General features: G+C 37.2%; 1 protein-coding gene across 1 annotated transcript in view; it reads right to left on the reverse strand.

The window, feature by feature from the left end:
• Window positions 1-6,434: 6,434 nt before the first annotated feature.
• LOC117987394 (uncharacterized) overlaps window positions 6,435-18,458 on the reverse strand; it is a 36,568-nt gene continuing 24,544 nt past the window's right edge. Inside the window, exons 32-45 of the mRNA XM_069502710.1 lie at window positions 17,614-17,829; window positions 17,169-17,243; window positions 16,481-16,673; window positions 15,697-15,781; window positions 15,138-15,261; window positions 14,542-14,694; window positions 13,518-13,651; window positions 12,688-12,805; window positions 11,186-11,310; window positions 10,588-10,853; window positions 9,995-10,059; window positions 9,260-9,419; window positions 7,127-7,323; window positions 6,435-6,551 (exon numbers count right to left, since the gene is read on the reverse strand). Coding sequence (XP_069358811.1) covers window positions 6,441-6,551; window positions 7,127-7,323; window positions 9,260-9,419; window positions 9,995-10,059; window positions 10,588-10,853; window positions 11,186-11,310; window positions 12,688-12,805; window positions 13,518-13,651; window positions 14,542-14,694; window positions 15,138-15,261; window positions 15,697-15,781; window positions 16,481-16,673; window positions 17,169-17,243; window positions 17,614-17,829 — 2,022 coding nt within the window. The 3' untranslated portion in view covers window positions 6,435-6,440. The remainder of the gene's footprint in view (window positions 6,552-7,126; window positions 7,324-9,259; window positions 9,420-9,994; window positions 10,060-10,587; window positions 10,854-11,185; window positions 11,311-12,687; window positions 12,806-13,517; window positions 13,652-14,541; window positions 14,695-15,137; window positions 15,262-15,696; window positions 15,782-16,480; window positions 16,674-17,168; window positions 17,244-17,613; window positions 17,830-18,458) is intronic.

Here is an 18,458-nt window from a genome sequence, read left to right on the forward strand (position 1 = left end):
ATTTAATCTCGGTGTAAACGGTACGCGGCGGCCCTATCTGCACGCGATCTGCGGTGAATGCCCAAAGTGTACAAACAGGCTGAGATATCTTTACTCAGGTGTCGCGAGACGCATACACACGCTGCGCCGAGGGGAGTGATGTACAAGGATAACCGAAAGGGTTCTAAACATCGGAGAAGTTTTATAAATGTATCTGCATATTAACTTTTATTATTTTAGCCTGAACGTGATTAGCTTGTACTTATTTGAATTTACGATCTTTTTTTAAAAGAATGTTCTTGTAACTTATAATAAAAGAATCTGCGAATACACTTTACTAATTTAAGTATTTTTGTTTCATAATAATAATTATTTTCAATACGTAAAAGTTATAAGTAAGCCTTAGGTATTAATTGCCCAATAATCTCTCCACTAACATAATATTTTAAAAGTCTGCGAAACTATAAGTTATTTGAGGTCAATATGTACATGTATTGAAATAAGATAAAGTCATTGAAAAGTAGGTACTATTAAATGTTGTACATACGTAAGAAAATACCATTGTAAAAGTACCCAGTACTTAAATACAAAGCTCTACAGTAGATATCACCTAAAAGAAAGTCCAACATACTTGCCTTCAGGGTCTCCCTCGAGGATTACGATGCAAAGAGAAGGCCTAGATATTAATGCCGTCTCCATATTTCATCTACCCACGTCAAAGTGCTCATATTACACATACAGTCTCGGCCCGATGAAAGAGCTCTCTAGGGGCAAACGTCGGACCTTTTAATGGCAACTGCTCGCTCCCGTGTCTGAATGAAAAATAAGGATGGCAGTTTCGCTGACAAACAAAGGTAACATCTAACAATGGGATGGGAAACTTTTATGATGGGAGAACTATAAACGATAATTCTCTAGTTCTAAATGCTGCCTGGCATTCATTGCTGACAGACCGTTTTTTATAGATTAGTCATAACTTTATGTAGATTAGGTTTAAAATATGAATATAGTTCACTCCTTCCTTCCATCATGCGATATTTTTTCGCAGTGCGTGGATGCTAATGTATTTTGATGGTTCACAGATTTGCGATTTTTTTCGCAACGATTTTTTTTCGTTGTGCGCGCTTAGCCTAAGTACGATAATATGACATTTTTAAATGGTTCAAGACACACGGAAGTGTGTTCGCCAAATTCGTATAAAATTCTAATAAGAACGGTAAATGGCGAGATATATATTGTCATGGGCCTTCTAGATTTCGGTATGCTGTCAAAACCGTACCGTAGAACCGGAGAGAGACGTCTACTGATATTTGAATGACTGAAGTCATCTTTTAGTACAAAGTTTTCGTGGCATAAGGCCTGAATTTGTACGTATTTATATTTTTACGTAGTCAGTATGGCTAAGTGGTGCGTATCATAAAAATTTGTACTCGTATGTGCGACCGACGTACGCGACCGATGTCGGGCGAGGAGAATTCGGAGCAAGTGCCGTCAAAGTAGTTTTTCGGTAGAGTCAGTTAAGTTTACTGATAGCTTGATGCTGAGTTGTAGAGAAAAGGGGAATAATAAGAACATTCTTTTAAAATATTGGTAGTCAGTTGAAACTTCAGACAGAAGTGAAAATTTTAGAAATTATTAACATTAATTTAGTTTTTAGATCTATTGGCACTCCGGGCACTATTAACATATGCATGTTGGTGACGCCACCTTTTTTTACCGACTATGGCAAAGCCGGTTATGATTTTAGCAGTCTATTTGTTTCAAAAATATTTAAATGCTGTCTGTTCCTTTTAAATCCACAGACCGCAAAGAAAGAAGCCACCAAGCTATTCATACAAGCGTCGCATAATCTAAAAACTGATACTTACTCTCAACGAGTTATGCAAATCGAATCAGCCGTTCTCTGGCGTCCGGTTAACATAGTTCTTTCTCTAGGATGTGGTTGCAGGAAAATTGCGCTGTTTTGCATTTTGATGAAATATTTTACTAAAGCTACTTTGATTTTCAACTATGGCAGTGCTTGCATAGAAATCTTTGTGAATGCACTATGACGAGTGATAGTAGGTGCCTACGTGCGTTTAGCAATATCCTCAATTTATTGGGCCTTAAATAAGGGATGATTTATGCTAACACGTGGCAGACACGACCTGTGCCAACTGCCAGTTTATTCCTTAGCAGTTTATACTCCACCGTGTGGCGTCCGTGCACGGACATCAGCTGTGGGCAGACGCCACAAAGTGAAGCATAAACTGCTTAGTAAGCTGGCACGGCACGTGCCCGCCACGTATTAGCAGTAGTCAAGGTATGATTTCATCCCTTAATTTATTAGTGAAGCTTGTAATAAACTGTGGTTTGTTCCAGGAGCCTTAAGCTAACTGACCTTGGCTAAAAAGACTGCGGCTTTTAGTTAGGGCTTTAACATGCCAGTATGTTAAAAATGCCTCGTGCTATTATACCGCATATTATAAGCGGCAGTGGTGTATATTATCCTACTTAATTCCCATCCTCTCATCAACCAATCGCTAGCCCACAATAGATCACGAATCTTTTCTCTGAATGAGAAGGGTTTAGGTAAGGCAGACTTTGAGAAAATTATTGAGAGCTCTCAGGTATATAGGTTTCCTACGATGTTGTCCTTCACCTTTAAGGCAAGTTATATTCAATAGCTTAAAACGCACATAACTCGTATGGTTAGTGAAATTTATAGAATATTTGCCCTCAATTTTTGAATTCAGTTAAGCACTAAGAAAGATAGATGAGAAAAGTACTGAAAAACATTGAAATGAATTATCATTCATTCAGCGCTTTTTATATTTTATACGGTGTGTAATAAAATATAATCCTCTCTTGGAAAAATGTAATATGCACTCTTTGTAATATATGCGAGTACATACTGTTCATTACAAAGTCAGCGATCCGAAAAATAAGCTCGCAATGAAATACGAAATACATTATATTTTTGACTGAGGGTACTTTTTATTCCGGAAATTATACTCCCACGGGATTTTTGAAAAACTAAATCTACGCGGACAAATATGCGGGTGTAAATGAGTTACCCATATACCTACATAGGCCATAGATATGTAAGTACATACATTTTGTACCTACGAATTATGGCAAGTGTTATTACCGTATAGTCCCGCAAATTGCTATTGCGCTTGGACCATGTCTTATTAACATCGAAATGACGTCATTTTGACGTCAGCCGAAATAAAAATATACCATCAGCTCGAAACTTCAGTCTAGTGCTGACATCACTAAAATGACGGACACGCGCATTAGTAATTTGCGGGTCTTATAGCATACTTTTAGCTATCGAACACAAATCGCTGAACTTATAGCGTAGCAAACGCATTAATCGCTTAATATATTTAATGACAGAGTACTAAATCGCAAAGTTGCTTATGGACGGTGGAGTTTCAGTCGCCGCACAATTGGCTCCAGCAGAGCAACTGCACTCCATGCCTTGTTAAAACGCTTATAATACTTGAAACTCTTATCTACTCGACCAAGAATTTTATTTACGAACTTTTTGTGAATTTTATTTACTGCTTATTTATTTTTATTTACTACTTATTTTATTTAATGAGTGTAAGGTTTCATGTTAAAATATGACACCCCAGTTACGTTAATGTAACAAATTGTATTATCATTAATAGCCCACTTTAGGAAGAGTTTGGTCACGCTGGCCAAGTGATTGACAGACTTCACTCACCTCTGAATACTGGGTAGGTATGTTCTAAACATCACTTTAACATTCCAACACTTTTTTTAGCATATATTATAAAAGTCAATTAGAATACCTAGTAGGTATAATAAGTCTATGAATAAAAGTAAAGTTTATTGTCTACAATTATTTTAGATAAGCGATTGTGAAATTAACTTACGATACATTAGTAATGCATCATAAAATATATTGATCATTCGTCATTTTACATCATAATCAACCGATAGACGTCCCCTGCTGGACATAAGTTGCGGAACATTAGGTCTCTTGTAAGATGTAGGGACACATGCAATACCCTAGTCTAATGTCGAGTTGTGATAAATTAAAAAAACTTAAACTAGGATGAGTTTAAAGCATTCATAATAATCGGCTGTTTTACTAAGGTTACTTGTAACACTATGTTCACTGTTAATGGAACAATACAGTGTTAGATAATAATATTACTTAGCCCATGGCAAGTACCAGATCGTTTCAAATGCGTCTTCATGTAGCAAGTTGGCGTGCCCCTCAGTGAAAGTTTGGAACTTTGGATCTGATGGGAAAAGACCACTAAGTCGATGGCCAGCTCACTTTAACTACTGATGGGCGGTCTTACAATCTGCTCGGGGTTAATAACTTGGTAAATCTAACACTAAGTATCTACAGTTAGAGAACTAACGATCAAGATAATTTTAGGGTACGTAATACCTACAGACTACTTTGTCACGCATCATCATCATCATCATCAACCCATTATTTTAAAAAAATTATCATCAATTAATGTTGTTATACGCTGCTATTAAAAAACTTATCAAATTAATTACAAAAATAATATTATACCTATAATACGTATTGCATAATATTATGATATATTTTCATCCCGTAGTAAATAAAATTCAGAGTGTGTTCTTGCGTTTTTACCTTTACACACATAATTCTATGTTACATTTCCCATGGACCTAAACAAATACAAGACGCAATATAAAAAGGATCCGTATTTTGGGCAAAGTTCTTCATACAACCTTTTTCTTATGTAGAAGGATAAAGAATTGTTTATATTGTGTATTAAAGGAAATTCCTTTAACCATAACAGCTAAAGTTTATTTCTTTATAAGAACTGTCTTTGACTACGGATATACCTAGTTAATAATTATCTACTATTATTTACTGCCAGGGCAGGGCACATAGTTCGTAAAACCGATAGACGTTGGGGTCCCAAGGTGCTGGAATGGCGACCTCGCATCGGAAGACGCAGCGTTGGAAGACTCCCACTAGGTGGACGGACGACATCAGACGAGTCGCAGGGAGACGCTGGATTCAAGCGGCGCAAGACTGTGGCATGTTGAAGTCCCTACAAGAGGCCTATGTCCAGCAGTGGACGTCTATCGGTTGATGATGATGATGATGATGATTTACTGCCAAGTGTGACTTGGTTGATTACAGAAAAGCTGCTTAAATCAACAATCGCAAATGTTGTAATTGGCTGAATTTATGATACTCTTGCTGCAACAATGCATTTCAGCCTATAGCGAAAGAGTGTCGGCCAATCAGAGTTAATTATTGTTATCGTCAAAATTGTAATAAAGTTTGAGCTTCAGGTGATTTATTTCATTTTTAATTCCATTTTCGTCACCCAAGTGAAGGAAGTATAACATCAAACAAATTAGGTATCAATAAACCCAAGATACAAGTGAAAACCAAACTTTTTGAAAACACCGAGAAAAGCTCGGAGCGAAACCAATAATTAATCTATGCTCGTGGCTTTTATGTTCTTTTTTTCATTCTAAAGTAAAATTGATTTGAGTACGTATGAATAGGTAAGGTACATCATCATCACTGTAGAAACAATGTACGAAATGTCTAACTTATACAATCTAAGTAACTACCTATATAAAATGAAGACGACTGACTGATTGATTGATCTGTCAACGCACAGCTCAAACCACTGGAGGTATCGGGCTGAAATTTTTGCATGCAGATAGCTATTATGACGTAGACATCCGGTAAGGAAGAATTTTTGAAAATTCAACCCCTAAGGTGGTAAGATAGGGGTTCCAAATTTGTGTAGTCCACGCGGTCGAAGTTGCGGGCGTAAGCTAGTACAATATATAAACAAAATAAAACCATACCTACTGTTTTTTTCACCAGAATTGAATGCAAGTCCACTTTCATCTATTGAACCAATCTAGGATATTAAAGGATCCATAGTATTTAGCCGTTCCGCGTGCCTCCATTGAAAGCTCCTCTATCGAAACTGGTAAGCGGCTTAAGTTAAAATCCAGGTTAAACCGGAACGGCAGGCCGGAAGTGGCATTCACGTATTGATTAAACTACAATGACGTTCGATTGAGATCAGACTTATAAATGCGACAATGTGTTTGTTTGTTGGTTTATCCTTCAATCACGTCGCAACGGTGCAACGGATTGGCGTGATTCTTTGCATGGGTATAGATAAAGACCTGGAGAGTGACATAGACTACTTTTTATCCCGGAAAATCAAAGAGTTGCCACGGGATTTTTAAAAAGCCTTTACCTACCTTACCTATTTCGAATAAATTATTTGATTTGGTTTGATTTGATTTAATATTGAAAATTCGTGTGACCTACTTATTTACCTTCAATAATCCAAACAACAAAAAATTCATTCACTATTTTAATCATAACAACTTAGTTACAAGCACTAAAACTACGGAAATTACAAGTTTATTTGTACAATTATTTAATTTTATAGCGCTGTACTCGTAAGATTTTGTCCTCATATTTGTGTGAACAGAACTTCCGATCTTTCCGAGATGACTTTCGCTGCGTCTGGGAAGTATGGCAAGATGTTGATCCAAGAATCTAAGCTCAGTGTGAGGATGCCCACCTAAAATAACATTGCCGGAAAATCACACAGGATTATTGGGAAAAGATTTTCTTTACTACTCTATTATTGATGTCTCACATTACTAAGAGCATGTACCTACTGTGTACACGTGTCGTCAACTCGCGGACGCGGGGGCGGGCGGGTTGGCATAATATCAGAGAAATAATTAGTATGGAGTAAGGGAGTGTTCACGTAAAACAAGCGCGCGATTCTACACATCGCGTTTTCAAAGTGAACATTCATTTACAAAAGGTAAAAACAAATTTTAAGTCCACCGAAAACCCAAGTAGAGTTTGTAATATGATTAATCCATACTAATATTATAAATGCAAAAGTATGTCTGTCTGTACCTATGTCTGTCTGCCTGCTAGCATTTCAAGGTCCAACAGTGCAACCGATTTTGATGAAATTTTGTACAGAGTTAGCTTACATCCCGGGGAAGGACATAGGCTACTTTTTATCCCGGAAAATCAAAAAGTTTCCAAGGGATTTTTAAAACCCTAAATCGACGCGGACGAAGTCGCGGGCATCATCTAGTCATTAATAAGTGAAGCACAACTTGAGAAAAAAATTACCTTATTTTCAGCTCTGTAAGAGAAGCAATGAGGGACCCCACGGTTTAACCCTTGCATGATACCGAACACATCGCCAGGACCCAGCAGCTCATGTGTAGTCTCCGTAAGATCGGGTCGCACTGATACTACCGCGACACTACCCGATGCCACCCAATGCATGCGGGTTTCACTATCACCAGCTACTATTATGTAATTTCCTAGAATCAATGAGAATCACCGCTGATTAACCCTTGCATGATATCGAACACGTCACCAGGACCCAGCAGCTCATGTGTAGTCTCCGTAAGATCGGGTCGCACTGATACTACCGCGACACTACCCGATGCCACCCAATGCATGCGGGTTTCACTATCACCAGCTACTATTATGTAATTTCCTAGAATCAATGAGAATCACCGCTGATTAACCCTTGCATGATATCGAACACGTCACCAGGACCCAGCAGCTCATGTGTAGTCTCCGTAAGATCGGGTCGCACTGATACTACCGCGACACTACCCGATGCCACCCAATGCATGCGGGTTTCACTATCACCAGCTACTATTATGTAATTTCCTAGAATCAATGAGAATCACCGCTGATTAACCCTTGCATGATATCGAACACGTCACCAGGACCCAGCAGCTCATGTGTAGTCTCCGTAAGATCGGGTCGCACTGATACTACCGCGACACTACCCGATGCCACCCAATGCATGCGGGTTTCACTATCACCAGCTACTATTATGTAATTTCCTAGAATCAATGAGAATCACCGCTGATTAACCCTTGCATGATATCGAACACGTCACCAGGACCCAGCAGCTCATGTGTAGTCCCTGTAAGATCGGGTCGCACTGATACTACCGTGACACTACCCGATGCCACCCAATGTATTATGTAATTTCCTAGAATCAATGAGTAACACCACCACAACCCTCCCATGCCACTGAATAAATCACTAGGACTTAGCAGCTGAAGAGCAATTTCATGTGCAAACTCAAATAGATCTGTGAAGCCCAAAAATACAGCCATTTTTGATAATGTACTAAATAAACAGAATATCGTAAAATTTGACGAAGAAAATGATTAAAGACCACTTCTATGCAGTGGCTGACATTTACTAAATCTTTAGAAAATTTACTTTTGGAAGGCGGCTAAACTTAAGTAACTTTTAAATTCACAAAGCACAGAAAAAAGCATGTTAGATATAGCATTTGCAATTTTATTAGATAGGTATATCCTATGCATAATATAGTGAAAAAACTTCACCTGTTGCCCGTATCTTCATTGCGTTGACAAAGACGTATGACTCAATTAACTAGCACATTTTTCTCTATTTATCAACTTCATGACGTGGTATCAAGATTGAACGTACTTTAGCGTTAATAAATGGAAAAAAATGTTCCTCTATCACTTTCTCAGCTCACTTTGCGCTTAAAATGGCTATAGGTACATACCTACCGATCTACATAGTATTTTAGTTACGTGTATGGAAAAAGGTTTCATACTCTTGGAAAATTTCATATTATCATCATTCTAATATTTTTTTAGTTTCATATTTGAGTGCCTTTTTAGGTTGCTTGCAGATTTTATCAAAGAGTCAAGGGTCGAGTTTCAGACAGATGGGGGAGATCAGAGTTTTATATAAAGACATAATTGTATATTGTTTACCATATGATATAGAGTATTTTTTGTTAAAAACGTATAACAAAGAAATTTGCGAATTCTTAGCATTTAATATATTTGGGAATATTACGTGTAAACATAATATCTTCTCAAGTCAAATTATATTTTGTTCGTAAAATAGATATGTAAGTAGGTATGTATTTTCTTTTTCGCTTGTAGGTACATTTCACTAGGAGGTAAATAGTAATCTTTCTACTAATTAATAATATCTTTTAGGTATATCGGTAGAGATCTCTTATAGAGTTAATAAGTGCCTCCCTGTCCACTTTTACTTCCTTTTTCAAATGTTTTCTTTTACTGTGACAATGATATTTTTTTTCATTTATTTTTAATACCACCAAAAAGACGCCTGATGAAAATATATTCGTACGATAACTACCAGCAGGCAAAAGGAGCTCAAAAGAAATTTTCGAAATAATGTTACCTATTTATTCACATTACGCTATATATCGAGTAAACATTTTACCTGGAAAATAGATGGAGTAATCCAGCAGCGCGCTAAGCTGACGTAGGAAGGGCTCGCCGGTTTCTGCGAAAATAAAACAATTGCGCAAATGTTGGCCAAACATGGCCGACATCAGGTCACAGCGGAGCACGTACGGGGTCCGAGCGAGCAAAGCTGGTAACTAGACAAAGAAAATAATGTTATATTAAAATCATTTATAGGAAGTAACAGATCATTTAGTTTACTTTGGTACACATAAAATAGTCCGCGACGGGTTGAGATGGCAATCGGGGTGTGACGCCCCGCAAGCCCGCATGTCACTTAATCCTCGTGTATTTAGGTTTTTTAAAATCCCGTGATTTTCCGGGATCAAAAGTAGCCCATGCCTGTGGTGTATGTAGGTAGATTACAAATAAATAATTATTGTGCTTATATGTGGGTATTAAATAAATCAGTATTGAATTAGCTATGCGTGTTTCACTACATGGTGACAGCGCGGCGGTGGGATACGAACCCACGCCCTTTCGGACTGGTGCACTTCCCCACTTGGTGACTTCCCCAGGATGCAAGCTATCTCTGTACCTTCTAAATTTCATCAAAATCGGCTAAACGGATGAGTCGCAAAAAAGCTAGCAGACAGACAGACAGACAGACACATTTTAGCATTTATAATATTAGTATGGATATGGATTAAATTATATGCAATTTGCAAGAAGAACATAGAATAATTTCTGATGTTAGAGTGGTTAAACTTACCTGACGCCCTCTTTCAGTAACCCACAGCGTTTGAACGTATTTCCAAAACTTCATTAGTTGGTAATCTTGAACAATATGTCTTTTTTATTACTTAGAAAACGTTACTTTTAATGATCCGTGAAAAGACAGATGTTCTAGGAGCCCTCTGAAGAGCCGTTTTGTAAAGCCGTTTCGTAACATGTCTATACTGTTTATTTGCCTTAGGTACCTATCTACTTTTAAGCCATAAAGCTGTTCAAATTGCTCCAAGAGGAATTCGTTCAAAGGTCAGTAGGTACTAGATTGGTAGAATACAAGAAAAGAGTGCCTATTTGGGGAATCAATTCTTGCCACTATACGTGACAGGTCGAGATGGAAATCGGGATATGAGGCAGGGGGACGGCCCGCACACCCGCTGTACCGCACTGGGTTAACGCGGGGGCTGATTTCCATGATGACCTGTCGCGTCCTATACTTACTTACGTGAAAACTACGTGGGTTTTAATTTTTGTTACAATAAACCAAATAGGAGATGGAACTAAGTTTTTTTTTGATTCTGAGTATCACTGAAATCATAGCTTTTCCATTTATCATGTAGCAATCTAAAAACTCACTTGACAACCCCTGATTTTTTAAAACATCAATGAGCTCCCATGCAGCTTTTTCATAAGTATTCAAAGCATATCTAGCCGAGTATGTAACTTGCATGGATGTAGCTATTACAGTGGCTGCCAACATTTTACCACAAATGAGGCATATAGCCAGGATGATCTTAGAAGGTATAGCATCTACTAGGAATTCGTCACCACCCGTAGAAGTCAGAACTGCAACTACTACGTAGAAGGAGCTGGTGTAGTCCCATAGCCGTAGAGGCAAGTCACTGAAAGAAAAAATGGTCTTGATTATTGACTGGCTATTTCACCCAAGCGGAAAAAATTCCCAAAAATCATTTGTTTGACTGTTTACATCATAAGAGATGGCACACGTTGTTCGTTCAGACACATTATAGGTAGTTAAATGTCTTTTTTCTGGATATCAACGATATTGGTGTGATACATTTTTAGGTAGGTAAACCGAGGAGGTGTTGAGTCCCTATTCAGTGCCTCTCCGAATTGACTTTTGGAGAAATCGAAGGGAGACCTTTGCCCAGTTGAACTTTGCAACATCAGAAGCAGACTATAATCGAATTTATTAATTTATTCAAAAACTTACTCGTCTAGCAAGTGCATTTTCAGTGTCCTAATAACATTGTAAGGTGATAAGGCTAACAGTGTCAAAAGCCAAATGCAAGTAAAAGTATGTAACAGCAGCACCACAATAAAAATGGTCATTGCAGACTGAAATGAGACAACAATCAATTAAAAAGCATTTATTAATACAATACAAACAAGTAATTATACTTATCACTTGGTTTAACCATGGAACTAAGAATTAATTTAGCTTATTAAATTTTAACGGTGAAGGTAACCGTCGTCGTGTGGAAATTTTTCATAGCTCTGCACTTGGTCAGCGTGGTGGACTATGGCCTAATTCATTCATTAAACGTGTAAAAGTACAAATAAACGTGTAAACTTCCCCCCCCCCCATCTAATTACGAGTTTCGGAATAGCAGAGGCTTTTAATTAGCTAATTTACTCAGTACGGTAACGTTCCTTCCATGATAGAGATACCTACACTAGGTATAAACGTATGTAATTTGGTGTGAGATTGTGCTGGATTACAGCCCCTAAACCAAACCGCAACGGGAATTCGGTTAACCACGGGTAATAAGAATTTGCGACACCTACATTACAATACAATGCATGAACCTATTTACATAAATCTTTCTGTGTAACATTTCAAATTTAAACCTAAAAATTACACAATTTGGTACGCAATAATTACCATAACATAGTTACTACTGTATCTACAGGCACAGAATATTTTATTTTTTTATTTGAAAAAATGAATAAAAATATAGAATAATAATACCTATAACAGGCAAGCAAGGTGGTAGCAGCGATTTACGATAAAGTTTTAAAACAGTCAATTATTATAAGAACACACAACACACACACAATAAACAATTATTGATCTTAGGCGAAACGCATATGTGGAGAAAAGAGTGGACCCGAGGCGCAGCGTTTTTCTTGATAACAACCCAAACTAAGCTTTATTTACTTTCGCATAAAGGTAGTGGTGCACCGCGACCCCTTTGAGTTTCCTCAGTGTCTTACTTTCAGTCAAATCAAATCAAAGAGACTCGATTCCGCTCCGTTTGAGTATTGCACTTACATAAGTATTACTAGCTGATGCCCGCGACTTCGTTCGCGTGGATTTAGGTTCTAAAAATCCCTGGGGAACCCATGTCACTCTCCAGGTCTTTAACTATACCCATGACAAAAATCACGATAATCCGTTGCTCCGTTGCGACGTGATTGAACGACAAACCAACAAACCAATAAACCAACAAACAAACATACTTTCGCATTTATAATAAGTGTACGGATTTCAAATTCCATTAAAATTAAAATTAAAAATTACACTTTCCATCAGATGAAAGGTCTGAAATAATTTTGGAATGAAGCTAAAAAAGTATCAAAACGTAGCGCACTGTACCTACCTAGTAGGTAAGCAGTTTGAACAGCATAACGCGCAAATAGCATCGTATGCACAAATGAGTGAACATAATGTGCAACTGGAAACTTGCTTATTCGTAATTGTGTGTAAAGTACCTGCAACGTTGTTAAATTATTTGTAAGCTCAGCTGAGGTCTTGCGATAGAACTCTACCAAGTACTTTAGTCTAAGCAATTTGTTTGCTCGAAAATAATGCACCGCTGTTAATGGTTTCCTGAAAACGATACAACAACACACAAGGTAGGAATAAAAGCTACTAAAAAATCTCTAGGTCTACTATAAGCAGTGATAGCCTAGTGGTTAGGACGTCCACCTTCTAATCGGAGGTCGGGGGTTCGATCCTGGGCACGCACCTCTAACTTTTTGGACTTATGTGCGTTTTAATTAATTAAATATCACTTGCTTTAACGGTGAAGGAAAACATCGTGACGAAACCTGCATGCCTGAGAGTTCTCCATAATGTTCTCAAAGGTGTGTGAAGTTTACCAATCCGCACATGGACAGCGTGGTAGACTATGGCCAAAACCCTTCTCAGTCTGAGAGGAGACCCGCGCTCTGTAGTGAGCCGGTGATGGGTTGATCATGATGACTATAAAATCTGGAACACTGAACAAACCAATATATCAGCTATCAGATAATTTAGACGAATTTAGTCAATTATACCAATTTATAAACAAGGGAATACCCGACCAAGGCAGTATCATAGGTTCCATACTTTTCTTAATTTGTATTAATGCCCTAACCAAATAAAATTTAATTTAGATAGGTACTTACCAAATGAGGAAAAATTTTGAAAAATATATTTTTTGGACATTAGGACCTACGAATCGGTAGAAAATCTTGCATAAGTTTGATTCTAATGTATGATTTTGGTTTATTTTTTACATACCTACTTATTATGATTAAGGTCTAACGTAGAAACGTACGGAAAACAGAACCCAAACAGTTCAAACGGGAAATTGCAAAGCAGATCCGACCATACCCACAGTTTATGTCTGTAATACCTGGCCCGGCATTTCGTAGCATCCAATATCAGATTGCCGTGTCTATTGAGGTATCCCTGCAATGTTACAATTAATTTTGAGAGTTATATCTCTTCGCCTATTAAAAGTTACGTATTAGGTACGTAATTTTTAATGAGTAACTTCAGTTAAATTATTTTATTTATTCTTGCCATATCTTTTAAGGGTTCCGTACCTCAAAAGGAAATACGGAGCCCTTATAGGATCACTTTGTTGTCTGTCTGTCTGTCTGTCGGTCTGTCAAGAAAGCTACAGGGTACTTCCCGTTGACTAGAATCATAAAATTTGGCAAGAATGCTAGCTTGTATAGCAGACATTAGGGGAAAAATCTGAAAACCGTGAATTTGTAGTCACATCACAAAAAAAAGTTAAAAATGTTTTGAAAAAATAATTAGTATTTTCAACTTATAAAGTAAGATTACTATACCAAGTGGGGTATCATATGAAAGGGCTTCACCTGTACATTCTAAAACACATTTTTGTTTATTTTTATGCATCATAGTTTTTGAATTATCGTGCAAAATGTCGAAAAAATAGGGCTGTTTTACGGAACCCTCGTTGCGCGAGCCTGACTCGCACTTGGCCGGTTTTTTTATATCTGTTAGTCTTTTTTCATAACATAAAATATTCTGCACTAGTCGTTGAATGAATGAATTAAGTAATGGTTTTATAGACGAGATGATTAATGGTTTTATATGCTTATGCCTGTAACTTCGTCCGCATGGACTACACAAATTACAAACCCCTATTTTACGAAAAAGGTTACTGACAGGGATTAGGCTGAAATTTGGCATACTGATAGCTATTGTGACTTAAACACCCGCTAAGAAAGGTTTTGTGAAAGTTAAAGGGGTAAATAGGGGTTTAAAATTTGTGTAGTCCACGTGGATGAAGTCGCAGATATAAGCTAATAATTGATAAAACTAACCTGATGCATTGATATAAAGATGTTGATATAAAAGTATATATCAAAAAATGATTGGACCCAGAATATTATATAGCAATCGTTCAAAGTAACCAATTCATATAAAGCTAGGACATAATTCGCAGTTGCCATAATGCAAGTCAAATATCCAAATGCCTGAGAAAAGTAGAAAAAATGTATATAAATCATTAAATTAATCTTGTATACAAACGCATGATAGCTAATCCTAATCTTATTAGCTAATAAAAATTATACCTAGTAGGTAAGTCGATTTATAAATATAACTAAATAGGAGTGTATAGATCATTATTCAAAGTAGATACCTACCTACTATGAATAAAATGAAATGTAAATTAATATCATACCTGGAAGTAAAAGTAATCAAAAACATGATTCACTTTTAAACAATAAGTTAAATAACATATTAGTATTATAATTAGTTATAGCATGTGTTATAATGATTGTGAATCATATAGCTTTAACTTTTTAAATTATATATTTTGATTGAAAATATTACAATAAAACCAAAAGCTAGCCTTATCTAATTACTATAGAAATCACGCTTTAAATTGAGTTATTTGATGATTTTTAAGTCATACCTGATACAAACTAGACCCCGGTTTCAATATGTTATTAACATGTAAATAGCTCCGATAAGAGACAATACTTGTGACCGATTTTGATTGGCTCGTATTGCTTGCTGATTGAGCAGAAGCTAATGTACTCGTATAATGACTACCTAGAAGAGTAAGGTATAGTTCGGCGCAAGTAAGAAGTTACACGTTAGGTTAAAAAAAGCACACTATTGTATCATCATCATTAACCGATATACGTCCACTGCTTGATATAGGTCCCTTAGTAGGGTCCCGACGCCACGGCCTTGCACTGCCTGAATCCAGCGGCTCCCTAAGGTTTACGTTACGTAGCGGCGTTTGATGTAGTCTTTCCACCTTGTGGAGGGTCCGCTAACTTTGTAATTTCAGTTGCGAGGTTACCATTCTAGCACTAGCAGCATCTTGGGACCCCAACGTAAACGAATTTTTCGAGCTATGCGCCCTGCCCATTGCCACTTCAGCTTTCTTATGGAACTCGTCATTTCTGATTATATCACATTAACGTATCAAATAAATAAATTATAACCGTTATGAATATGTTCACGAACCTAATGAGTCAAATCGACTGGAACCACTTTTTGAATCAAACGCTGAATCATCACATGACATCAAATCTAAATCCGAGTCACCTGAAAAAATAGTCATACAGTGATTGCATATCATGAAACCATTGGTTGACCAAGTGCCGATTGGCAAACTTTACACATCTTTAAGAACCTCATGGAAAACTCTCAATTATGCAGGTTTCCTCATGATGTTTTCCTTCACCGTTAAAGCAAGTGATATTTAATTGCTTAAAAGGCACATAATTGCGCAAAGTTAGAGGATCGAAGCGATCGAACCCCGGGCCCCCTGAAAAGGAGACCGACATCCTAACCACTAGGCTATCACTGCTTCAGCTGATATCTAAATATATAAAATGAAGAGGTGACTTACTGATTGCCTGATTGACTGACTGATCTATTAACGCACAGCTCAAACTACTAGACGAATCGGGCTGTTTGGCATGCAGATAGCTATTATGACGTAGACTTCCGCAAAGAAAGAATTTTGAAAATTCAACCCCTAAGGGGCTAGAATAGGGGTTTGTGTAGTCCACGCGGAAGAAGTCGCGGGGATAAGCTAGTTGTTCATAATTCAGTTACCCCTCACCGCTGGTACTTTAGATATTAGGTAATAAGATTTATTTTATTCAAAAGTTTACAGTACAGGTAGGTAGTTACTGCAGAATACGCGTCCTTTTCAATTCACGTAGCGAAAATAGCACAACGAAGTCACGACAACTTTTAACAAGGTTTGCAAAGAAAAGTTAGATTCCAATTTTTCACCTGAGGAATCCTCGTCCATGTTGTCCATTGATATGGGCAATATGTAATCTTTAGATATTTCGAATGCCTTCTGCAACGGCTCTCGAATCTTTGGATAATATTTGACGAGGTTAAAAAACGTCTGTGAAGGCAGTACTAGCAAATCTAAGTTTCTGCTTGCGTATATCGCTACTCCAGATATTGAGACAGGTTGCTGTATAAAAACATTATTTTAAATGGAAGTAAATACAGGGTGTAACCGTAACGCTGGCAATAGCGAAGACTGTTGATAGTACCTACTGAATTTATTAAAATAAAAATAAAATAAAAATAAGCTAAGGCGTGGGCGGCGCTAGTAGGTACCTATGATGTAATTCACTAGGTGAAATAATTTAATTAGGTATAGGTTAACGCGTAGGTTTTTAATTTAAATTTCGTGGATACTCTTTGATTTTTGGGGATGAAAAGTACCTATAAGCCTATGGCCTATGCCCGTTTCCAGGATGTAAGCTATCTCTTTTAGCATTAAAATGGAAGATGCTCGCGACTTTATCCACGTAAATTTACTTTTTATAAGAATCCTATTAATCCAAATTTTAAAATCAGTTAAATGTATGGGCTGTTAATAGCTAGCAGACCGACAGACAAACTTTCGCATTTACAATTATTTTAGTAGGTAATGAGGTATGGATTAAAGTAGAACACTCACTCCAGAGAAATTACCAAACATGCCACCAGGTCCCATACATGTTATCATTTCATTGTATGAACTCAAAACGTCCACCTGAAAACATAACACTTTGGTATAAGTCCCGCGAATTGCTATTGCGCTGGAACCATGTCTCATTAACATCGAAATGACGCCATTTTGCCGTCAGCCGAAATAAAAATATACCATGAGCTCGAAACTTCAGTCTAGTACTGATGTCACTAAAATGGCGGCCACGCGTATTAGCAATTTGCGGGACTTATACACTAATGTACCAAGTTAGTAAATGAGTACTAGAAATAGTAATGATTTTAAGCTTATTTCGTGGTTTAACGACATATTTTAATGTATACTTATATAATAGTAGGTAGGTATGTATAATAAATAATGTATACAGTAATAGTAAATTATTCAATGATGTTTCAAAATATTTAAATTGGCCTACCTTGCCTCTATAAATGATATAAATATAAGTCTGCAAGTCCTTGCAAAGCACCACGGTGTCGCCTTTGAGGAAGTACATCTCGTGGAGATGCTGCGTAATGACCCTGATGAAAGAGCGCTCCACTTTGCCAAACAACGGCACCTCGCGGAGAGCCCTCTCGTACATGAAAACGAGCGTGTCTTCCATTAGCGCCGAGTTTAGACCTCGGCATATTTTCTGCAATTATAAATTGTATATGAAACAAGTAACATTGAACTAAATCAGTATCTATAGAAGGGCTATTTCAAACAAAAATCATTATCTACAAAATATATGAAGTCGTATAAATTAGTATGACAATTGCCACTGCAGAGTAGCAAACCGCAAAACATTTTTGTTCGGAATGACTCGTCGGTAACTAAAATCATAGTAAGTAAGTAATAAATAATGTTTGTATGTTCGTTCCCCATGCGTTCGCGTATCGTCCTTTCGATTTTTGAAGCTGTTGTTGGCACTTACCTATGTGAAAGTTATTTTAGCCTTTAAATTACCGTGAGTGATTTCCATTATAAATAATATCTATCCGGCGCATGCACGAACTGACTCCCTTGAAAGAGAACCCTGGATGGGTTCGAAACTAGTCGGGCTAACGTCGACTAGACACGTGAGTACAGCCGGGATAGATATTATTTATGTGAAAGTTTTTGACATATATTAAAGTATCACACGATTCACACGTGTTGTGCAAACAAATGACAAAAAAACATTGAGAGGCATTGCAACGCATGCCGGGTATTAGCTAGTTAAAAAAAATGATAACGTTAGCGTTAGAACATGGCACGTGGAAAGCACCTATTAGGTTCTAG

Source organism: Maniola hyperantus, chromosome 13 (assembly GCF_902806685.2).
Source record: "Maniola hyperantus chromosome 13, iAphHyp1.2, whole genome shotgun sequence".
NCBI lineage: Eukaryota > Metazoa > Arthropoda > Insecta > Lepidoptera > Nymphalidae > Maniola > Maniola hyperantus.